At 34.7% G+C, this 25,960-nt stretch overlaps 1 protein-coding gene and 1 pseudogene across 3 annotated transcripts in view; one reads left to right on the top strand and one right to left on the bottom strand.

Annotated features, from left to right (window-relative positions):
* The window catches only part of SEMA3D (semaphorin 3D), a 201,416-nt gene that overhangs the window by 161,372 nt on the left and 14,084 nt on the right, over positions 1-25,960 (top strand). For all 3 annotated transcript variants that reach the window (XM_032276475.1, XM_032276474.1, XM_032276473.1), the window contains 5 exons: positions 12,884-13,106; positions 15,440-15,528; positions 17,453-17,494; positions 20,442-20,599; positions 22,840-22,904. In XM_032276475.1, coding sequence (XP_032132366.1) covers positions 12,884-13,106; positions 15,440-15,528; positions 17,453-17,494; positions 20,442-20,599; positions 22,840-22,904 — 577 coding nt within the window. The remainder of the gene's footprint in view (positions 1-12,883; positions 13,107-15,439; positions 15,529-17,452; positions 17,495-20,441; positions 20,600-22,839; positions 22,905-25,960) is intronic.
* LOC116550425 lies at positions 5,289-7,530 on the bottom strand (annotated as a pseudogene).

Raw genomic sequence — 25,960 nt, 5'->3', positions numbered from 1 at the left:
TATATATATATATATATACACACACACACACACACACACACCCTATATATCTATATACACATATAGAGATATGTGTATCACATGTATATAGATATATACATATGATGCATATATTGTATATAGTATATGTATATATATATATATTTTTATATGATACATGTCTCATGTATATAGCTATATAATATATAATCCCAGATATATTGTGTACACACACACACACACACATTTTCTTCATCCATTCATATGTTTCCATATCTTGGCTATTGTGAATAGTGCTGCAATGAACCTAAGAGTGATACTCTCTCACATATCTTTGATATCCTAATTTCAATTATTTTAGATAAATACCCTGAAGTAGGATTGCTGTATCATATGGTAGTTCTATTTTTAATTTTTTGAGGAACTGCCGCACTGTTTTCCATAGTGGTAGTACCACTTTGCAATACAACTAACAGTGTGCACGGGTTCCAATTTCCCACATTTTCCTTAATACTCATCTTTTGTTTTTATGATATTATCCATCCTGATAGATGAGAAGTGATATCTCATTGTGGTTTTGATTTGTATTTCTCTGATTAGTGATGAACAATTTTCATGTACCTGTTGGCCATCCATATGTCTTCCTGGGAGAAATGTCTATTCACATACTTAGTAATTAGGTTATTCTTTCTCTATTTTTTTTTTTTTTTGTCAGAGTCTTGCTCTGTTGCCCAGGCTGAGTGCAGTGACATGATCTCAGCTCACTGCTACCTCTACCTCCCAGGTTCAAGCAATTCTCCTGCCTCAGCCTCCAGAGTAGCTGTGATTACAGGCGTGCATATCCACACCCAGCTAATTTTTGTATTTTTAATAGAGACGGGGTTACACCATGTTGGCCTGGCTGGTCTTGAACTCCTGACCTCAGATGATCCGCCCGCCTCAGCCTCCCTAAGCGCTGGGATTACAGGTGTGAGCCACCGGGCCCCAGCCTAGGTTATTCTCTTTTTTAACTACTTTTTATTCCTCAGATATCACAGTTGTACTTAGTAGTTTCATTTGCTTATATTTTAACAGTAATATAGCACTTAGGATATGGAGGTATTTTTCTAAATGTTTTACAAACATTAACTTATTTAATACTCATAATAATCCCATGAAACATGCGCTGTTATTATTAATTCCATTATACGATGAGGAATGTTAGGCACAGACAGGTACAGTAACTTGCCCAAGGTCACAAAGCTAATTAGTGATAGGGCTGGGGTTTCAACCCCAAGCTTCAAATTCTTGGTTCTTTACTATGATACTATAAATTCAAGGTCATTGTTCTTACACTACGTCCCAGTTATTAGTTCTTATACTATGATATTACACTAAAAAAAATGTTATATTATTTTTACCTTCCATGAAAGATTTTGTGTGTGTGTGTGTGCGTGTGTGTGTGTGTGTGTATACATGTGAGATTAAAATTTGGAAAACAGCTTGAGCTGGGTAAATTTCACTGCATTAATACTTTGGGGTTAAATATTATAGATTGTCACATTCTGAGCCTTTTCTTTCTACATTAGTTTTTTTTTTTTTTTTTTTTAAATAAAACTGTCACCATTCAGGCCATAATTTTTTTCAATTATCTAGATATTATAGGAGAATGAGTTGGGAGCTGAGAATTCACATTAATTACAACAGCAACAAATTATTCACATATGTAGACACAGCAGTTGAGTCTTATACTCAGAAACAGAAAATAATTATCAAAATGACTACATGCTGATGCATCACCGTTACATTATTCCCAAGTCAAGTGTAAGTTAAAGATGCTTTACAAGTGGTGGTTGTCACTGCTTTCCCTGCTGCTGCCTAAAAGAGCTGTGAATGTCATGCCAGGCTTAAAGAGAACTCACATTTTACATGACTGTCCTCATAAGTACACAGACACTTCTCTGAAATGTGAATGACTCCCTGAAAATAGGAAAACATAAATGTCAGTGGGGAGTGTTTTTCATCAGTGAGAAAGGTAACACCAGATTATGTTAAACATCCTGGTCTCTACTGCCGAGTACTTAGAATATAGTCTTTATGCTGTAGAAATTTTCTTGAAAAGTTTAAAATTATTTAGCAAATAGTCTGTAATCTAAACCATCAAATACATACTTAACTTTTACTTTCTAACAAACAACTTGGGATAACAAAAGCATTATTAGGATGAAAGAAAGGTCATTTAAGAAAGTTATTACTGAATATTTTCCCAAGATTAATACTTATCATACAATTCCTACGCCTTTAGAATTATGTAAACACATTTGCACCTGAAGTTTAGCTCTGAGAACCATGCCTTAATATGGGCTTTCCACCATAGCCCCTGTTAAGGCTACAATCAGTACTAGAAACAGAAAGACCAAGCCCCCTCTAGAGGACTCCACCAAGAAAACTCTCTTTCATCAAATATTATGTCATTTTATAGAACTTAGAGAGATTTAAAACATGGCAGTTACTGTTAAAATTTATTTATTTATTTATTTTTACAGTTGTGGTTAAAGGAAGGAGGATTTTCTTTTCGGCTGTACTGAATTCAACGGTTATGTCTATGCTCTCTTTATTAAGAGATCAACCACATAATATAATTTATTAGTGTGAGGCTAATGATATTCAGGTATTTTTAAATATTTTTATTCACTAACTCTAGTTAGTTCTGTGTTAGAATAGTGACAATCATTCATACTAACATATTTGCAGGCTTTATCTAGAAATCTGTGGTAGCTAAGAACAGCAGTTACTTCCAAATAACTAGGTACTTACATATTCTCTTTGAAATCACCGTGACCAACTTTGAAAATATCTAAAATCATGCATAAATAGGTAGTCTTTTACTTCATTACTTCTTTGGTCATTTTTACAACATCTTATTTTTTTATTAGCATTCAATACTATTAGTCTACTTTTAAACATTATATTTTATACTTAGAATACTGAGGTTGAAGTTAGGAACATCATATATGTGATGTGAAAATCTGTTGTACAAATACACTTTTCAGAAACTCGCTTTACCGTTAATAGCACTACACATAAAATCATTGAAATTATATTTCACAGTGTATCAGGTAACTATGCTTGTAAAATTTGAGAATGTAAGAACTGGAGTGAATGATAAAGACCACATAATTCACCCTCATTTTACAGAGGATGGAATGACTTCACCCAGAATAATTAAATAGCTTTCCCAATATCATATTGCCAAAAACAGCAGAACGAAGAGAGATATTTAATTTTCTGATCAGTCTTCTCTCGCTATTCTTTAATATGCACCTATTTCCTGATATTCATCTGATTGATACCCTGCTGAATTATATTATCTTCTGGTCTTCTTTCTTATTTGTTTTCTAAAAGTAGCCCAATTTCAGTAATTTTTGTTTATGTAAAGTTATGATTCTATTTTCTCTAAATATCCAGCAAAATTTTATCAGAAGTCATTATTGAACACTCCTCATGATCCAGATACTCTGATAAACCCTTATATGTTATCTCACTGCATTCTTAAAACAAACATATAGAGTAGGTATTATTATCCCAATTTTATAGATAAGAAACAAGCCCAATGAGGGTAAACACATGTTCATGGTCTCACAGCTTATGAATTGTTATGACTGGGATTAAACTCAGTCATCTTAACTCCAAATCAAAAGCCATTAACCTACCTTTGTTCTACCTTCAAAGTGATAACAAATGAACAACCAAACAGAAACTTATGCTATTTTTCCAGGGATTTATCTGTTCTATGCACAAGTAATAATGAATTTTGAAACCTTACTAAACTTATCATTTCTCTTATTGCAATTCATAGGAACACATCTTACTTTAATAAAAGTACTGCTGACTAATTTGCTTTCTATGACATTGTTAGAACCTTTACTAAAAGCCATATTACACTCAAGTTAAAGGTTTAAAATAGATTTTTAAAATTGTGTTTACATTTTCTGCATCTGTATTGCAATTATGATTGAATTCTAAGTTGTTCTTCCAGTAGTGACATCTGTTGACATTATCACTCAGTTAAATAAACACTACAACTTTCAGTGTACCATACTTACTTTAAGTTTTTGGTTTTGACAGAATGCTGTACTTCCTTTGACAAAAAGTCAAACCCAAACTCCTAGCCTAACCGTGACATCACTGTTCTGCAATGTTAATAAGCCTAGAAACACAAGGATGCAAAAGGATAAATTATAGAATTCCTTCACTTCAAGTGATTCTTCTGCCCTCTGGTGTCCAAATAGAATGTTTGAACAAGTCATATTTTGTGCAGGTGGACTTTTTCAATCATTATTGACCTACCGGGTCTTGGTAATAAGAAGTTCCACGTGAAATAAAATATTAAAGAGTCCGTCATACAGTGAATCATACAGGTCGGATACAGAAACCAAATTGAATCAAGCTAAAAATAGCAGACTGCTAAAAAACCCAGAATCTAAGGAAGACTTGTAAAGGCAGAAGATTTCCATTTTGATAGTCCATTTATTATAACTGATGTACTCTGTAGTTTTACTCCCTGTTGACAAAGGAGTTTAAAGAGTTATGCATAAATGTAAAATATTAGTAAATGTGTGCTTAAAAGTGAGTTTCGGTTTTAAATCATTCCCTTATCAAAAAGGTGAGAAAAAAGTATTTGTTTTTGAAGTTCAAATGTAAAATGCATGTTTTACTTCTCCTGAATCATTTTGCCATGATTTTTACACAACTTCTAAATATCTGATTTTGTAAAAATGACAATTCATTTTAAAATTTCATTTACTCCCAAATTTACTGCCTTAAATGTTAGTTGTTTTAGTTTTACTTTTACAGATAAAAACTTACACATGAATTTCCCAACTAAGGCTCCATTTATTGGTAGGGAATAAAAGGAAATAGTTGTAGGCATTTTTAAAATATTTCATAAGTTTATTTTACTGTGTGGACACTGATAAACATAAATGCATGATAATTTCCATTAATAGCACAAAAGCCAGAAAAACTGGTTCTTTTCACTTTATTGTATATAGTTGTTTTTTTTTTTTAATGTGATGAAAATGGTGATTCTAAGGATTTCTGTAAATTTCTTGGTTCAAAAGCTTGAAATAAAGCCATATTTAAGAAACATCAATAACATGGTAAAAAGCATCCTGTGTAGAGTACCCAGAGACTGGACTTCTCATGCCAGCATTGCCTCTTCCACTATCCCACACTAGAGACATTAAATAAATGCTCATTTCAGCTCAAAATCTTTTTTTAGTCAGCGGTGGGGGTTGTGGTTAGCTTTCTTTTGTTTCATCTTTTTTTGATTCCAATTTTAAATCCAGTTTTATTTAAGACATTGCATTTTCCACTTACAATGCAATCTTTATAAAGTGGAATGTTATTTCCCTTCTTTGTGCACATGTTCCATATTCAAGTATTGAGACAGCCCAGTAATTTAGTATAGCAGCTTGACCTTAAAACTGCCATACAATTTGCTACACTTTTGGGTTCTTTGGTGTTTTAACTATGTAGGACAATGCTACATGTATACCTGAATTGGCTTAATCAAGCTTATCAGTGGTGGGCCCCGAGGAAGCACCACCAGAGGTAGGAGCTCTACCACCAGGAAATACACCTGGCATTCTTTCTGGCGTGTTTTTTGCACTCTAGTTCAGCTTGGTCATGATGGACTTGCAGGCTTTCTCCAGCTCTTGCTGCACATGCTCAAATTCTTCCTTCTCTGCAGTCTGATTCTTATTGAGCCAGTTGATTATTTCACGGCACTTGCTGAGAATCTTCTGTTTGTGCTCATTGCCAATCTTGACTTGAAATTTGTCATCTTCAACAGTTGCTTGCATGTTGAACACATAGGGATCAAGTGAATTATTGGATGCCACCTTGTCCCTCTGCTTCTCATCTTTAGCTTTGTACTTCTCAGTTTCCTGGACCATAGGCTCAATGTCTTCCTTGCTCAAAAGGCCCTTGTCATCAGTGACAGTAGACAATGAAGATACCCTTGGCATCAATATCAAAGGTGACTTCAATCTGATGAACACCATGGGGTGCAGGAGGTATGCCTGCCAGCTGAGCTCTAACTTTCCAGAAAGGTTATTATCCTTGGTAATGACATGCTAGGCTTGTCAGAGTAGGTTGTGAAGGCCTGTGTCTGCCAGGTAGGAATGACAATATTACACTGAATGAAGACAGTCATGACTCCATCCTCAGTTTTAATATCAAGGGAAAGAGGGGTGACATTCAAAAGCAGAAAATCTTGAACATTTTGAGATGTCTCCAGACAGGAAGCCTGCCTGGACAGCTGCATCATAAGCAACAGCTTCATCAGGTTTGATGCTCTCATTCAGTCCTTTTCCATTGAAGGTGCCTTGGAGAAGCTACTAAATCTTGGGGATAAAAGTAGGACCACCATCCAGGACATTATCGGTAATCTGTGGTTGCCTAGTTTGGCATCTTAAAGGGCTTTCTTTATGAAGTCCAGAGTGCCACAGAACAGATCAGCATTCAGTTCTTCAAATTGAGCACAGGTAATGGAGGTATAGAAATTGATTCCTTCATGAAGAGGATTGATCTCAGTACTGCTTTTGCAGCTGGAAGAGAGTATGCTTAGCCCGTTGACAAGCAGTACAGAGGCGCTGGACAGCTCTCTTGTTCTCACTGATGTCCTTCTTGAACTTATCAGCAGAATGGTTGACAATACAGTTGTCAAGGTCCTCTCCACCTAAATGGGTGTCTCTGGCTATAGGTTTGACCTCAGAGATTCCATATTCAATAGTCAGCATGTTTTTTTCAGGTCCAATCTTTTTGTCTAAACTGTAAGCAATAGCAGCGACAACTGGATCATTGATAATTCCAAGTACATTGGAGACCAACAGTAGTTCCAGCATCTTTGATAGCCCTGATGCTGAGAGTCATTCAAGTAAGCTGGCACTGTGACCACAGCATTGGTAACGGTCTTCCCAAGGTAGACTTTTGCAATGTCCTTCATCTTTGGCAGAACCATAGAAGACACTTCCTCTGGGTAGCAGCTTTTTGTCTCTCCCTTGTATTCTACTTGGACCTTGGGCCTGCCAACATCATTTACCACCATGAAAGGCATATTACCACCAAGTGTCATATTAAACTGTACAACAGCATCATCTAATCTACATTCATTCAGACATTTGGCATCAGAAACCATGTTGGTGGGTTTCATTGCAACTTGATTATTTAGAGTATTCCCCAATTAATTGTTTGGCATCCCTAGAGGTCACATAGCTTGGCGTGGTTCAGTGTCCCTGATTATTGGCAATTATCTCTACTTTTCTTTGCCGGAAAACACTCATATAATAGTAGGTGGTGCCAAGATCAATACCAACTGCAGGTCGCTTAGATATGGTTGTTTGTGTGCATGGTCAGCTCAGATTGCAAAGTGAGACACAGAAATCCCTAAAGCTGCTGCTGTGTTTGATGAGACCCTTGTTTAATATTCCTTTTATGTTGGGAAAACAAACATTGAGCCATATGAAACATTAAAACCACTAAGCTAATCTTCTTCCTGCTGATTGTCTTCCATGGTTTTACTTCTGAATATAATATGTCTTTTTAGTAATAAAATAAAATAAAATGTCCTATAAATCTTTATTTTAAAAACTTGATTAAGAATGTTCTATAAAACTTCATTGAGAAAACTTTATTAAGAAAAATTATTTTCAACTACCACCAATGTAAAATAATGAAATATCCCCCTCTCTCTAACATTTCTAACCTTTGTCTAACAAAAAGCTCCATCATGTACAACTCCTCACATAGGTTTTCAAAGGTAAATGCTAAGAATTTCCTCTCTTTGCTGGAGGCCTTTATTGTCCCTGTTTTCTGTTAAGAGATAAGACTTCCAAACTTGAGATATAGGGATAGATGTGTCTGACAGTCATTTATTTCCCATCAAATTATTAGACTTTCTAACGTTATAAGAGTCATTGAGAAATTATAAAGTTCTTTTGATTCTGGGTCCACTGAAAAAAATTCATCTTACAAATGCAGTACCATGAACCAGTTCTGGGTCCTGGAATACTCTTCTGTTCTGGAAAGGTCTTTTTTACTCTAACACATCAAGGTATCACTGCCATGCCTGAGCTTGGTTTATGATTATGCTTTACAAAAGCAAATCTTGGAGAAGATTGATCATAGAATAATAATACATAATGTCAGCAATTGGGATTCCTTAGTGGACTTAGAGCATGTAATGTGTTCTTCAACTAGAATTGGAATATTGCTTAGAAATTCCAACTTTTACCCTGGTTGATCTTCTCAGCAGCAGGGATTTGAGGTAACCATGGATTCCACAAGTTCAAAACTCTTTAGCCACCCTGTTTTCTCTTCCTGCTCTACCTAAACTATTTGACTTGAGCATGACTTCAGCGTGATCCTAAACACATTTTTTTTTTCATAGAGAGTTGATGGTTCTCAGAATATATATCGTTCTTAATACCTTACATTCGATTTTAATTGTAAACTGTGCTGGTCCCATTAAATAAGTTTTAAAAGACATGTTTTACAGCTGACTTTCAAACGTAGGTATAACTGACCAAAGAAAAAATGTAATTCAAAAATAACATCCAGAACCTTCTATTAATTTGTCTAGTGAATGAATGAAAAATGAAGACTATAGAGTATGATGCAGGAATTCGCTCCTAGTGTCTCACACTATCTTCCCACTTGTGCACCTGAGGAATGTAGCTAACATCTTATTGTTTGTTTATCTTAAGCAACCCTTTCCTAATTAATTCAAAATCTGTGGAAAACCTTTGGGAAAATCTAATTTTAGGCATCAGTGGCCCACTCATGCCTCTCTACCATATTGAATTCAGTTTTATTTTCTCTTTAATATTTGCTCACTCTATCACCTTCCACTTATTGGATAACAGTTACTTTACCATCTCTCTAAATTATTGAGGATATCTCTAGTACTATTCACTCATTCCTGGTTTTTGTTCTAGAAGGGAGAAGCAGAGGCAGGATTAGATTCTGGACGTCTTGAGTCCACATTCCCAAAACAGTTTACAGTAAAGGAGATGTATGACAAAATATTACTATCATTTCCCTTTAACTGCGTGTAGTCCATGTTTCCCTAAAATGGAGAGTCAAGGGGCTTCCAACAGGAATTAACCTTTCCAGCTGGCTTTCAGCTTTCTTTTCCAGAGGGCAAACAATTTGCTTTTAAAATGCAGTTCTTCAAATTCCAGGGCATTTACTATGTTTAATAGTGTCTTGCTTTTTCTGGCATAGAAATTCCTCTAAGAGAAAGGGAACCTTAAGGAGAAAGAAAGAGAGAGAGGGAAAGAGATAAATTTACCTCTATACGTTTGCCCCTGGCCTTTCTATCTCTGATATTTAATATAGGGTCTCTACTTCCCCTTCTCTGTTGTAGGTTGACTGATGAATAAGCAGGGGATAAGATGGCAACGGTTACATTTGCGTTTTTACTTTATAAATAAAACTTAGACTTCTGAAAATGAAAGCCTGGTTCAGGCTTTCCTTGTGCCATGTCTTCCCTCACACTAGTCAGTCCTCTGATTTGTTTAAAAGGAAACTGCAACCTGTAGAGAGTGGCCTGAAGCTGCAGGGGGAACAACCTTTGGCAGCTGTCTGGGCCCTGGCCAAGGGGAAAAGTTCTCTCATTGGATAAAAACCATTTCTCTCCTCTTATGCATTGCTTCCCACTCCACTACTAAAGGCCCTAGACAAACATGTGGACTTGCCAAGCATAACACAATCACACCTAGCCAGCTGTGGCAGCCAGCCAGGGGAGATAGGCCCTGAACCAGGGCTTGTTGCTGTTGGGTTTACCCTTTCAACTCAGGGTATGTCTAGGCAGGTTCTCTTTTCTCTTCTCTTGTTCTGCTATTAATAATTCCAGCACAAGGGAAGAATACTGTCTTTGAGTATTTTACAACAATGGATAGAGACACAGATACATTTTCTGATTTATTTCCTTCACTCCTAGGAGCTAAACTGGCAAATGTAAGAAAACTGGAGGCAGAAATAAATGCCCCCTGTGGTGTGTTCAGGTGAACTGTGTTAATACCTAAAAATTAACAGTCCATACATACAGAGAAAAACTCATTACATTTCTAATACCTGAGATGTATAGCTGCCATAGGAGAATTTTCTAGAATTTTTAAAAGGAAAATAATTGAATATGAATGACCATCTGCTTTAGATGTAGCATTTCCCTACACTTTCTCTTTCCCCTTATGGAATTTTTCATTCCTACTTTACTCTTACCTACATACAGTGCTTGGCATCTCATTATTTTTAGATCTGTGTGAGGCACAACTATATGATATCAAAGCAAAAATTCTTTCAGTTTGAATGTATTAAAATAACAATATTTGGTTCAAACTCTACGATCCAAAACCTCAGAGAGTAACTCTACCAAATTATTTTCATTTGTGCAAGCATAGTGGAGACGCAGACCTGAGATATCACACATAGCAACTGAGAGGATAAAGATCTTATCCTAACACTGGCAACATGCCATGAGGAAAAGCTGCCATAAGAAAAAAATATATATTTTCAAAGATCATTTTATAATATATAGAAACCAGGTTTTTCTTCTCTTTTATTTCCCCCCTTAGATTTTATTACACTTAAACCTTTTTGTCAGAGCAATGAGGAAAATTCATATTTATTTTTTCCTAAATATTCATATTTTCATTCAGCTATACTTTCTTGCATTAAAATTTCTAATTATTTTAAAACTTGATATCAAAAACTATGGCTTGGATGTCATGATATTATTTCTTTGAAAACTTTGGCTGCTGCACAACTACAGCTGCACACTCAAAGGCGATTTTTTCTTAAGTTGGAGGACTCTTTAAAACATTGTGTGCAGGCAAAATTTTGCTCTGGCTTTGATTTTAATGATACACCAACCAGACTGAACCGCAGGTATTATAAGCCTACTATGAATCGTCTTTGACTGAGCCTCAAACATGCAGCCTATAATTGGATGAGAGCTTTGTATCATTAGAGCTCCATATCCATTGTGAGTCCCTGCTTAATCTGTTTAATATAGGGTTCCTTCCATTATCGAGTTGACAGATTCTGCTTGGCTGAAGGCTAAGTGCTGGAAATAATGACTGAATGTGCAGACTAAGATCTTTAGACAAACATCCAGTCGAATATATATACAAAGAAGCTAATATTCTAGGACATTTCTAATCTCCCTGCTACAGACCTGGGAAAAATACGTAAATATCAAGAAAGGATCAGTTTCTTAATACCAGTCATTGAAAATTTTTGTGTAAAATAAAGATATTCTTAAATTGCTTATAGAAAAACATTGACAGTTTTTTTAGTTCAACTCCTTTGGTATTTCTTCTAATTCATAATGAGCCATTATGATTTTATTGGTATAAAATTTGGGGTCAAAGTCAAATATGGGGGCTAGTTCTAGTATCTTCAGCTCCCTAAGAATGACCCTCTTGAATATTTTGAGAAGTACAGTATGTTTTTGGAGACGTGACATGATTCTAAGTAGTGCCAAGAATAAATGGTTTAGTTCCATGGAGACTGTTTCTAACTTCTCTAAAAACTGAAATAAAAGAAAAGCACCATTAAAAAAAAAAACTTTTTCTTACTGTCAATTATTTTATTATCTTTGACTGCATCAATTGACTAAAGTTTTCCACTCCAAAAGAATGCACTAGTCCATTAAGAATTCAAATGTGGTAGCCAGGCACAGTGGCTCACGCCTGTAATCCTATAACTTTGGGAGGCCGAGACAGGTGGATCATCTGAGATCAAGAGCTCAAGACCAGCCTGGCCAAAAGGGTGAAACCCCGTCTCTATACAAAAAGTTAGCCGGGTGTGGTGGCAGGCGCTTGTAATCTCAGCTACTTGAGAAGCTGAAGCAGGAGAATTGCTTGAACCTGGGGTGTGGAGGTTGCAGTGAGCCAGGATCATGCCATGCACTCCAGCCTGGGTGACAAAGTGAAACTCTGTCAAAATAAAAAATAGATAAATGAGAATTCAAATGTGATAACAGAATCGTTCTATATGAAGTACCTTCCTAAATTGCAATAGGTTGAAACATAAAATAGATTTAGGATGTGGGAGAGGTGATATTTTCGGGGGGAGGGGGGAGTCTAATTATAAAGTGTTTTTTCCTCTTTATTTTTGGATAAAGGCACATAAAATTCATTTGATTTGTACCGTTTTGAACTTTTTAGTCTTACCACCAGGGGGCAGGTCATGCTAACTATTGATTTAGTGGAGATTGAAAGGCATGTAAGGCAATTTTAGACAGAAGTATAAAATTCCCTAAGGGTTTCTTCCCAGACTCTTTAGAAGAGCTATTGAATTGTTCAAAGTGTAATTTTTACACTAGTTATAATAAACGACATAATTACAATTTCAAACTATTAAATACTTTGAAATTAATTTTTGAGAACTATTTGTTCCTTTTTCTAATTGTTTCATTTGAACTGAAATTATAAAACAAGGAAATTGAAAATAATGGTTTTCCATATGTTCTAATGTTTATAGATGACTTTCTTGACAGTTATTTCAAGTTAGATTTCAAATATCTTCATTTGAAACAATCATCAGAAGAAATAATCTTCATAAGAAAAGAATTCATTATGGAAATGTTATAAAATGCAAATATGATTTAGAAAACTTTTGAAGGGGAAAACTGGGTTTAAATTTATTGGAGACACACTGAATTTATTTACAAGTACACATGATTCTATATTGACTCTTGTCCATTTATTTACAAGTATACATGATTCTATATTGACTCTTGTCCATTCATTTAATATTATTGATGATAAGCGAAGCAAACTTGATTGGAAATAAGTGTGAACTTCTCAGGTGCATAAACAATGTCTTTACTTTCCTCCACATTTCTTTTCAGTGTCCAAGCAAAACCTATGACCCACTGATTAAATCCACCCGAGATTTTCCAGATGAAGTCATCAGTTTCATAAAGCGGCACTCTGTGATGTATAAGTCTGTATACCCAGTTGCAGGAAGACCCACACTCAAGAGAATCAATGTGGATTACAAACTGACACAGATAGTGGTGGATCGTGTCATGGCAGAGGATGGCCAGTATGATGTAATGTTTCTTGGAACAGGTAAACTAAAACTGGATTATGATTTCTGCCACAGGAATTTTTCATTATTAGACAATGAAAAGAAAAGCTTCAAAAATATTTATTGATCAAAATCAAAATGAGTAACTATTAGATAAAACCCTGTCAGCATTTCTTATAGTTGTATAGCCTGTGCTTTTAATTGGTAATCATAAATATATTTCAATTTCATATTTGAGATTTCAAAATATATTTGACAGCAATGTGCCTGCTCTACATTACATGTTCAATACATATTTCTTGAATGATTTTGGACAAGTATGGCAAAGCAACGTTTATTTTCAAACTTTACCTTTCCCTCTCTTCACAAGTATACCCCCAAAAGATTCCTTCACCTGATTTTTACAATCCCTGACTTAGTGGACTTAAGACAGATTTTCAAAAACATTAAGCATTACTTTGTAAAGACCTTTAAATAGAAACCTCCTGGAGATTATCTTTCTTCTTGAATTTTGTCTTAAATACATTACATGTACTTTGTAGACTCAGTTTTGAAGTAACTATAAAATGCTTTAAATGTTTTCATAAATAGAAAAATTTAATAAATCTCAAAAAATGTAAAAGTATTAGCTAATAATGTCATGAGAATTCTAATGGCAGTAAAGATAGCATGTATCATTAAAACAAAAGCACCGTATTCCATATAATGTTATATAACTTAATGAATCAAGCATTTCATAAAGAAATATGATGGGCGCAGTGGCTCATGCCTGTAATCTCAGCACTTTGGGAGGCCGAGGTGGGCGGCTCACAATGTCAGAAGTTTGAGACCAACCTGGCAAATGTGGTGAAATCCCATCTCTACTAAAAGTACAAAAAATTAGCCAGGTGTGGTGGGGGGTGCTTGTAGTTCCAGCCACCTGGGAGGCTGAGGCAGGAGAATCTCTTGAACCTGAAAGGCGGAGGCTGCAGTGAGCCGAGATCGCATCACTGCACTCCAGCCTGGTTAACAGAGCGAGATTTTGTCTCAAAATAAATAAATAAATAGAAATTAAGAATTTCCAAGAAGCAAAACTTTTTATTAGAATAGATATTTAAGATTCAAAACAATTTTAGAATAATTTTAATTTTAAAATTATGTGTTTCATAGGAGTTAGGTTTATTAGGAAGTATGTGTGTGATGGACTCAGAGGACCTTTGTCAGTCATCAATTGTCAAACCTGATTATATTGCAGATGGGAATTCCCCAAACCAGGAAAATAAGGGATGTTCCCAAGACAACAGAGATGGCTGTTGAAGGGTCAAAAGTATAATTAATTAGTTGCTATTAATCGTCACAAGTTTGACACTTCATTTGCACCGTCCCCCCAAAGCTAGGTCTTCAACAGTTCATTGCAATTAATGTGATTAAGCCACTAGGTGGTACTATCTAACCTTTACTGAGAAAATTATAGCCCTGCTAACATAGGTTTTTAATCTTGACATTCGGAAAAATGTACATTTAATATTCTTTAAAAATCCCAAAGCTATTTAAAAACAATTAAATAATTCAGACTATTTTGTGCAAACAGGATCATTACTATATATGTCACTATACTCCAATCCCAGTGCTCAGTTTAAAAATGCCTATATTGTATATATTAAAGGTTTTTTTTTCTTTTTCTAAACTGTTCTTTTAATTTTCTTTCTGTGCTAACCTGACACCTCATGACATTGCAATGTAAGATGATGTATTTAAGACATCTCTTTTAAATGTCAGTTGTTGGTTTGCATTATCAACCCTGTATTAAGTTGAACTTAAATAATTTTAAATAAACTTTCCATTTATTATTTATTAATAATGATTCTGAAGGTAGAATACATTTGAAGAGTGAGCTACAATTTCCCTCAGATAGCTTCGACGATTTTTTTGTCCATTTGTTAACATTATTAAAAGAATATATATCTGTCTTTCATGGTGAATTGGGTATAATAACTACTAAATAAATATATATTACACGGAAGGGAGAGAATTTATTTATTTATTTTAATATATTTTTAACTTTTTAAGTTAAGGTCCAAAATGTTTGCTGTACCCTTGTTCACATTTCAATCAATATCTAAATTAGACATATATATTACTTTTATTAAGAAGGTACTCTGCATATGCATGTTTTAATATTCTCTGTATAAATCGGTGTCTACTAGCTAAACGCTGTATTTTGGGAGGACAAAACATATGCATTAAGCTTCACTTCATGCATGCTTTATTTAATCTGTTTTTAGAAAGGCATTTAAAGAGAAGTGAGGACAGTAATTTGAAGGTTTCTAGGAATGTGCTTACCACTAATTATTGAGACAAAAACAATGGGATTATGGGTTATGCATTTTTTCAGACATTGGAACCGTCCTCAAAGTTGTGAGCATTTCAAAGGAAAAGTGGAATACGGAAGAGGTAGTGCTGGAGGAGTTGCAGATATTCAAGGTAAGACTCAGTCCAGAGTTCCAGGAGAAGAGATGTTGAAACTGGGTAGCCCTTGTTATAGGGCATTCTTGTTTTAATACATCATCACTTTTCCCAGAGAAGCCTTTGAAATTAGCTTTCTTAGTTTTCTTTTCCCGAAGCAGTGGAAAAAGTTTTATAAGCAACTAGGAATGGGACTCACCTTCCTCTGTAGAATACCACTGCTTTCAGGGCTCCCGGGATTGCCTCTCATTACTGCATTCTCTAAGCATACAGTCAGACAAATTGCCACATTAAATGAAAGCCTGGGGTCTCTTTTACTATCCAGATGCTTTTCTACTTTATAAATTTTACTTTTCATTTTTTTCCCCAATTGAACTTAGAAAAGTAGACGAGTGTATAAATCATGTGTCCCTGCTTTTCTGTAAGGAAATTGAAAAAATATATAGGTTGCATGACAGTAAGTCTTCACGTATGCTAAATTCCTCTCACCCGCCAAAAAGAGTTAGTAGATCTAGAAGAATAGTTCTCCAGATTTGGAGAATGCCTTTGACTTTTAACAATAACTCTCAATTGTGGCATGTCTTATAAATCATCAGTAGAATTTAATTTGCAATTATTTGTTGATTATAACATTTGAAATAAATGTTTTCTTCCTAGAAAAACTATTTTAAAAATATGCTCTGTTTATTATAACATTTTTATTGAGATGGTTTGTTAAAATAGATTGTTTCCATGTAAATGCCAAATGCTTTAAAAGAGAATAAAGCCCTCCACTGTGAGGGTCTCAAGTTAATTAACATGCTGAGTTCCACAGGATCCTGTTTACATTGTGATGATAATAGTGGTCAAGGAGTTAACAAGAACAAGACCTGCTATCTGGTGTCTACCAAAACAAAATCTTGGGTGGTTCCTAGAGGAAGGCCACATGTCAAATATAAGTGTGAACCCAGAGGCCAAAAATACAGTCCCTATAACACACATAGGCACATTAGAACAAATATCATTCAATGGTGTTAGACAGTGGTCAAGAAGAATTACTTGGATTCTGCTGTGAAGATTACATAATGACCAGCTTTTGTTTTCTTTTCTTATTTTAAAAACAGCTTTATTGAGGTACAAAAAAATAAACCTATTTTATGTATATAATTTGATAAGTTTGGCCATGTTTTTAAAATTAAGAATAAAAAAGTTATTTGATAGAACTTTCTCAATGAATTTTTTTATTTTACATATGTCTTTAAATCTTTAACATCTGCTACTGCTTGTCAATTAGTAAATATGAGCTGGTGCTAAATGAATACACAGCAGATTGATGATAGATAGATGAAAATTGTTTAAAACATTTTGTCTTTTTAGTTTGGTAGCTGTTGTGTTCATGTTTCCGATTTTATCTTGCATGCATAGAGCCACATTTTCTAGAAATAAAACTAGCCCTAGTTTATATCATGAAATCATGTGCACCAGTATTGTGTAGTGTTCCGTAAAGAATATGGTCATCCACAAAGAGCACGATAACTTTTCAAAACTCTGCTACTTGAACAACTTTTTGAACCACTAAGTAAGAGCAGAAAGAGGTAATAAATAATTATGGAGATGTTCTTGTCAACACTAGTTTGAATTATATGGAAGCAGTTAAGATAAGCAGATTTAGAAGAAGAACACTTGTGAGTAACTGGTAACAATTTTCAATGCAGAGTATTTTCTTATACATTTGGGTCACTTACCTTTAATAAAACACTGTAAAATAACTATTTGTATCATTTCTGTTAAGGTAAAATTACTACATTTTGGAAGAAAATAGCAAACAACAAGAATTTTTTTCCTTATGTAACAGAGACTTGACATTTACTTTAGTGATATATGGCATCTGATAAAAAAAACATTGTTTAGTATAAAAACCTGTTAATGATCATCTTTATTGACATTTGACTTCTATTTTCAGCACCCATTGGCCATCTTGAACATGGAATTGTCTCTGAAGCAGGTACTTTTTAATTTTTGTGTGAAAGTTAACCACAAAAGCAATGGGCTGCTTGAATCAAAGTTTATTTGGAGAAATTTTATTTCCATGGAAATTGGAAGTTACTTTTAAGAAATGTAAAACGTTATTTGTTTATCTTGTAATTCATTAGAAACCATAGTTTCAGCCTTGCCTTGGGAGAAATGGAGCCAAATTTCATTAACTGAACGATGCATTCTCCCCTTCCTTTGAATCTTAAAAATTAAACTTACTTTCCTAGACTCATGAGAATGCTGTTCTACCAAGCCCATTAGACATTCATGTAGAATATCAACCCTAACCATTACAAAGGATCTTTAATCTGGGAATCTAGGAGTTAGAATATGAACTGTGGTGGCAAACAGCCCAACAGCCAAGCTTCGACGTACTGCATAATGCCGAACTCTCAGAATCAATTTCCTCAACAGTAAAGTTTGAAAAACAAAATCCACCTCCAAAGTTTGTTGGGAGTTTAAAAAGGATGCTGCATGCAAAGTTCTAAACAGAGAGCAGGCACATAAGTGTAAAGTAAATGGTAACTATAATAACGATAATAATATTTATCATGATTTCATAACTCTCAATATGATATTCCAAATCACAATTGATTCAAGAGATTCAGACTGCATTATCATTTCTATTTGCACCCCCAAGATTTAAAAAAGCCATATGATATATTCAACATCAAGATGTGGCAAAATTGTCTTAATCTATTACAGCTCCTATGAGAGAGTGATTTTTTTAGGAAATGATCTAAATAGTTTTCTCCCTCAGGTCTTTAATTTATTTGTTCATTCACTTATCACTTATTTCTTGAAGGCCTACTACTGTGCTTAAAAGGTACATAAATGAATGAATGACATAGCTCACCGTTAACCTCCAAAAGCTCGCAGTAAAGGAAGATGCTAACACTACAGAGTAATAATAGGAGTATATACTAGAGAGACAGAGATGAGAAAGTAGCCTAAAGGGATCCAGAAGGAACAGGGAAAGATGACGGAAAGAAGAGACATACAACTTGAATCATGAAGGATGATGTAGTTAACGAGATATATTAAAAGGGGAACAGAATGGGGACACATATGCCAACCAAAAGGGGAGAATCTTTGCAAAAGTGAAGAATGAGAGATCATGGCATATTCGAATAAGTTTGTGTACAATTAGAGCACAGGTCATATGTGTTCAACGAGGAAGAAAGCTAGAAATGAAGATTATGGAGAAGATTAGGCACATCTTTATATATCCTCCTAAGAAGTTTAGCAATGTATCTTAAAAACAATGAAAACCCCTGGGAGCCTGGGTGATCCTCACCTGTAGTCCAGCTACTCAGGAGCCTGGGATGGGAGGATACCTTGAGCCCTGGAGCTCAGGTCCAGTCTGGGCAACATAGTGAGATCCTGGCTTAAAAAAATAATTAAGGAGGAGGGTATTATAGTAAAATTTTGTTTTTAGAAAGATCAGTCTGGTGTGGCAGTGTGTAAGATAGATTGGGTTCTAGGGTAGAGGTGCGGGTTGCTGGAAAACAAAATTGAAGCCAGCAGAAATAGTTAGGACACTTACAAGTAATCCAGGAAAGAAGTGATAAGGACTGAAACAAAGGCAGTGGTGGTAGAGAGGGAGGGGAGGAAATAGATTAGAAAATTCTGCATGAGAGAATGGAAATGAAGTGACGACAGATTGAATGTGAGACAAAGAAGATTCAAAGAAAAATCCCAGATTTCTGTCTTGGGTGACTTGGTGAATGAGGTGCTGCTCTCCAAGGTGGGGAAGGAGGAATAGATTTAAGGGGGTTATGTTCATATTTATGTTGTTTTCAAGATATCTTGAAGTCTTTTGTACCATATAAAAGGTAAAATATAAGAATCAAAAAGAGGGAAACCCAACATTTAATTCAAAAAAAGAAATCACAAAGGAGGCAAATGTCTTAGTCAAAAATAAAGAGGGAGAAGAGAAAGTGGAGAGAATTTCAAGGAGCATATAATCATTAGTGTCGCAGGGTATAGAAAATTTCAGTAAAACAAACACTAAATAGTCTTCATTGCATTTAGCAACTAGGAAGTCTTAGCTGACAGTTTAATGGGTGCTAGAGGTATAAAACATATTTCTGTAAGTTGAGTACTATGTTACTTATGCCAATATCTATTTCTAACATGGATTTCCCTTCTCTAATGCTTGAAATGGTCCAGTAGGGTTGACCATACGTTCTTTTAAGGCACAGATTGTGGCATATTCACTTGTATCACCCCTTCCCCTCCACCACCACTACCACAGATACTCAAAAGATTGTATAAGGGAAGCAATGCATTTCTTTCGGGACTTAAGTTGAAAATGTGATGTTACTTGCTGGGTTTTTCAGTATCATGCAGGCTTTCATTTGTGATATGGCATTCCTCAAGCCTGTTTAATACTTTCTTCAGAGTGATAACAAATACTTTCTCTCCCACTAGTAACCCATGTTCTTTCAAGGATCAGTACTTTATTAACAAATGAAATGGTTAATTGAAATCAGGGGAATGCTTTATAAATTTATTTTCTGTCATCTCTTATATAAGGAGCCATGGCAAGTCTTGGGAAGACTGTGAGCTTTGCCTATAGCATCTGTGCTTGACATAATCTCTCAAAGTACATTTTCTAGTATTGAGAAAGAATTTGACATCTTAATTCCTGTCTAGCAGCTGGTTTTTGACCTTCTGAAATTACTGCCAAGCTTGTAGAATGCTGTCCATTTCAGCATCAAAATCTTCAAACCATCATCCAAGTATAGAAATGATTGACTTATTTTACTCTTCATTATGTTTCTGTACAAGTGTTTCCATTGGGCAGGACATCCAGGGAAACAGATTTAGAAGTATTATGTGATATTCAAGAAAAGGAAATTCTTAAGACTAGTCTGAAAGATGCTTCTAATTCATTTGTTTTGCCCAATTTGCAGCAACAATTGTACATTGGTTCCCGAGATGGATTTGTTCAGCTCTCCTTGCACAGATGCGACACTTATGGGAAAGCTTGCGCAGACTGTTGTCTTGCCAGAGACCCCTACTGTGCCTGGGATGGAAATGCATGCTCTCGATATGCTCCTACTTCTAAAAGGTGAGAGGTACATTTAGTTAATATAAAGCCTTCATTTTTACAAGATGAGTGTCTCACATTAATGCCTTGTCTTAGGGTTTAAGTTAAAGAAAAATTATACAGAAACTTGGCCTATGGAAGGAATATTGAAATCAAAATATTGTTTTACACTGTTTACATAAAACTTAATTTTGAAGGAGGGTAAACAGATAGTCTGAAATTCTGAAATGTGGAAATTCAAACTATTTTAATAAATTGTTTATATTCTTTTCTTTCATTGATGTCAAACACTATTAAAGGCTCGTTTTTATTCCCTATTTTGCTTTTTCTATAATTGATCCTTCTTTCTTATTTCTAAATATGTATATACTGATGCCTACTGTTTTGCAGTAGGCATATATAAATACATATATATAAATCATATATATATAAATATATATGATTGTACAAGCACAGATTGTATAAAACCCACAGAGCATCCCAGTGACTTGTATCATTTTATTTTTACTCTAATAATTATAACTTGGTCAATTTCTGCCACCCACATAATTAAACAACATATAGTTTCCTTGCTTTTTGTAGTTCATTGCTTTATGTGCTCTTAGAAATAATGTTATTTTGAGCCAACAATTCCAAGCTAGGAATTTATTCTATACACACGTGCAAAAGTACCACAAAGTTATATGTTTAAGAATGTTTATTTTAGCACTATGTTTATAGTGAAATAACTGGAAACAATCTGAATGCCCATTGATATGCCTCACACTAGCTACATATATTATGTTAATGATTTTTCAATGTCAATATAGTAACATTATTTTCTAAAGCATTCAAAGTATATTTTCCTCTAGGTGAAATGTAAGCAAATTTATATGTAGGTCTTCTTTTAAACTAACTAAAAGGCACATGTTAGTCTCATTACCATATGTACACTTTTTTTCTTTTTGAAATTTTATTGATTTCTCTAATTCTAAATTCTAGGAAATTACAGATTGAATGTATAGTTCAACAGCAAATATAACTTAAAATTAGAAAGCATTTTATATTCCCTGAAATCCTGGAATTAAATTAAAATGGGCACACATGATTATTAGAAATTAAAAGTTAAAAGTCACCCACATTTTGTTACAGTTTTTGCCTAAGAATATGCTCATTATCGTGAGTCTTTGGGGAATGCTTTCCTGGAAGCAGAAAAACAAGAATGCTCATTAGTTGGTAATAAACCTTCAGTTTGATGAATTGACCCTGTTCCTTAAGAAGCCAAGAATTAAAAACATTCTTGACCTTATGTACCTTATACCATCATAATTTTTTCTTCTTGCATTTCCCAAGACTGTATCTCTGATCTTTCAGACATGCCACTGTGATGTTTTCCCTTACCTAACATAATGTCATGTGAGCCAAAAGATGTGTACAATGGATGTATCTTGTCATCTGTTCAGAATTACCCTCAAGGAACACCCTAGATATCACAGAAGGTTTATTGGTACTTTTTTGATCTGTGAAGTGGCAAAATAAAATAGCCAAAGCAAATGAAAATATGCTGTAAGAATGTAAGAACTGCTTACATGCAGCAGGGATTTTTGTTTTCTTTTTTTATAAAATAGTTACTACCTTCTTTTAAGGAATATATGTGACGTAATGCAAAAGCCATTGTTTATTATCATCATAACCATCAGTAAAACAATTTAAGCTACACATGAGCAGATAGAAATAACAGGTAGTCTTTTATACCACATTGAACTTGTAATTCGATTTCAAGTTACATTATTTAGTTTGTTGCTTAATTAAATCTATGCAATAATGAATCTTTACATGACAAGGTGTTTTGTATTTGTGTGTACGTTCCTATCCACTGACTGAATTCTTTTGTATATTATTATTTTCCTAGAGACTGACTAAAAAGAGAGTAGAAATAGATTTCCCCATTTTAGTGATATAAAACCTGGATTCTATTTTTATTTAACCTTTATTTAACCTTTTTTGTTGAATAATCTGTGAAAAATTAGATAAAAAGAACCATAATTAAATAAAATTCAGGTCATCTCATTGTCTAAACAGGATTTATTCTACTAAAGATCCCATGACCAGTAATTATTTTTAATTAATGTTAGATTGATTGGAATATTGACTCGCATTTAAGTTGAGCTAGAAGACAAGCACAGTCCTGTACCTGCCACTGTTATTAGTATTAGAGGTAGCCTTTCTATATGATGGTAATCTTGTTTGAAGTTTTAATCAGTTTAATCCCCTTTCTGTAGGAGAGCTAGACGCCAAGATGTAAAATATGGTGACCCCATCACCCAGTGCTGGGACATCGAAGACAGTAAGTACAGGTTTGATATGCTTTTTCTCCCATTTAAAATGTTAAGTCCACTCTTTGTGTGCCTTTTTATTATATGAGTTAAGCCATCTATTATATAGGAAAATCTCCATTTTGTACAATGAACATGTTCTGGAAGAGCAACAGGAACTTTTAGAAATCAGCCTGTCTATGTGCCTAATTGAATAATCCTTTGTTATATCATTATTTGTTTCATATGTCTTTTAAAATTCCTAAACTGTAGCTTTTGTTTCTTTTTGACTACCTTATCCATCCTTGTAAAGTTTGAAAACTGCTATTAGAGATAAAACAGGATATAAGAGAAAACATTTGGACATTTAGAGTAAACTCACAGAGACCTCCCAGAAGTCCAGTAAAAGTTTAGCTCTTATTAGAATTAAGATTTTAGGTAACCTATACTTTATGTATATTCATCTATCAAATTATATATTCATTTAATCAAAAAATATTTATTAAGTGACTTCCTGTGCATGTAATTGTCCTGGGTATACTATGTGACTAAGAAATTCCTTAGAGAGCTTATGATTCTTTGGGGAAATATCATAAGGCACAATTAGTGATAGGGGAGTTTAGTGAAAGAGATATCACTAAGAGGCTGTATTGTTTAGAAAAAAAAAATTATCATGAAATAGAAGATCTTGAAAGTCTGAAGAAGGGCAGTGTGGGAGACTAGAGAGGAGGTCTGGTGAGTGAGTCTGAAAACAGAAAAACAAATCTATAAAGTATATATTCCAGAGCTTTCCCTCCACTCTCAATCTCTGTTTTAAGATAGAAAATACATGCACACACACACATGTACACACATACAAACTGGTGGAAGAAGAGCAAATATGTAACACTTTTACTAACCACCTCACCAATGATGTATATAACCCAGATTTCATAATCTATAACTGGTGGTCTGGTAGTGTTTTCTTGATTTAAAAACAAACAATTATTTTTAACTTATAACTTCATTCTTCTGAAAAATAAGCCTTGGTCCAGATTAGTGTGCTTGGCTTCTTGTTCTAATGTGCAGGTGTTTCACTGCAATGTCCATTGTTTTAGTTAGAAATCATTACTGTGAAATACATATGCAATTCTCTACATATGCGAAATTTATCAGGCATCACTGTAGGTATTGAGGATACAGCAATGAACAACAAAGGAAACAACAAAGAAATCTGTGCATTCATGATACTTATATTCAAGAATGTGTTGGGGAGAGAGCAGGCAATAAATATAAAAACAAGTAAAATAAATGCTATGTCAAAGGATGTTATAAAGAAAGTGATACAAAATGTAGTTGCTGCCTAAGGCACTCACAATTTTTGTCGTCGCTTTACCATATCCTATTCATGCCAAAACCCATTGTACACAGTCTTTTCTAATCATCATCATCATCACGCTATCCAATCCATTTTTGTCAAGGTGACTGGCAATTTCCCCCTTGCCAAATTCAATGTCCAATTTTCAGTTCTCATTATCACTTAATTTCTAACTCCCTCTTGTTTGAAACTCTTTTGACTTCCATGCATTTGTGTGCTGGGGACAGTTGATGTGGCCTCATACAAGTTGGCTGCTTACAATTTTGAAATTTTGTGAGCTGCTTTTAAACCATCGAGAGCTTGAATCGGCCTTAGTGCGAGTATTTACACCAAAAAAATCAGCAAACAATAAAAATCAGGTTTCTCGTTGTTTTGTTTTGTTTTGTTTTCAGAGAAATGATGCCCCAACACACCTATGTGCCCTTGTACCATAACCTTCTGGTTTACCTCTTACCTAGCAGACTGTGCCTTCTGAGTATACTTAGCTTTCCTTTTTATCCCACCTTTTAAATATTGGAGTGTCCAAAGTCCCTTTTCCATTCTCTGTCTACTCGCTCCCTAGTACTGTCTATTTCAACATCATCAGAGGCTATTTCACTCCCAAATTTATAGTCCAGTTCTGAACTCACCCTTATATGCTAGACACAGACGCTTGTATGCCTACTAAAGAGCTCCACTTGAAGGCCTAATTAGCATCTCAAACTTATGTCTGAGAAAGAATTTTTGTTATCTTGTTCAAGACCTATTTGTTCTGCAGACTTTCCTACATTAATAAATTGCACACCATTCACCCAGCTACTTATGTCAAAAAGCAGCCAGGAGTCACCTTTATAGGATTTTCTTTCTTTCACATCCTATCACAAACCTTGCAGTAAGTCCTTCTGGCTCATGGCCAAGCTCTCCTACTTCTCATCACCTCCACATATGCCAGCCTAACTGAGGCCACAGTAGCTCTCCAGTAGCTGCTTCACTGGTCTCTCTGCCTCCACACTTGCACCACTCCCATATGTACCCCACTTAGTAGTATATCCCACTTACTAGCCAGAATCATCTTTTTAAAAACTTCAGCCACAGCATGTCATTCCCTTACTCAACATTTTTCAGTATCTTCTTAGAACAATTGGTGAAAAAGTCGAATGTTTACTGTGGCATGTAAGATGCTTTTTGACCTGATCTCTAGTATATTCTCTGACCCTCCTTCACATCACTGTTCCTAGATTCACTTTGTAGCTTTCTCTTTTTCAAAAGCACCAACTGGGTTGCTGCTGCCTTTTGTATGTTTGCATTCATTGTCCTCTGTATCTGAGGAACTCATTTTTCAGATGTTTACATAGTTCCATCTTTACATCAATTAATCCTATGCTTAAATGTTGATTCTTCAGAGAGACCTTTGCTGATCATCCTATCTAAAATACTTTTTTTTGCCCTTGGTATTTTCTAATCTACTTTATTGTTTTGCAGCAGATATTCCTTCTTTATTCATTTACTTGATTACTTTGTCTATGTCACTAGAATGTTAAGTTTCTGGAGGGCAGTGAATTTCATATTCGTCCTGTCATATTATCCTAGCACTTAAAATGATGTTAGTGTGTTAGTCACACGATAACCACTGTGTAATAGACAGTAAATGGAGGGATATTCAGATGGATAGTATTTGAGCCATGCCTTCAAGAGAAAGTTAGATTTTATAAAGTAGATGAATTAACAATAATTAAAATCAGACCTCACATA

Source organism: Sapajus apella, unplaced genomic scaffold, assembly GCF_009761245.1.
Source record: "Sapajus apella isolate SASKATOON/1434 unplaced genomic scaffold, GSC_monkey_1.0 scaffold7, whole genome shotgun sequence".
NCBI classification, from domain to species: Eukaryota; Metazoa; Chordata; class Mammalia; order Primates; family Cebidae; genus Sapajus; species Sapajus apella.
This window is presented reverse-complemented; position numbering and strand designations above follow the sequence as displayed.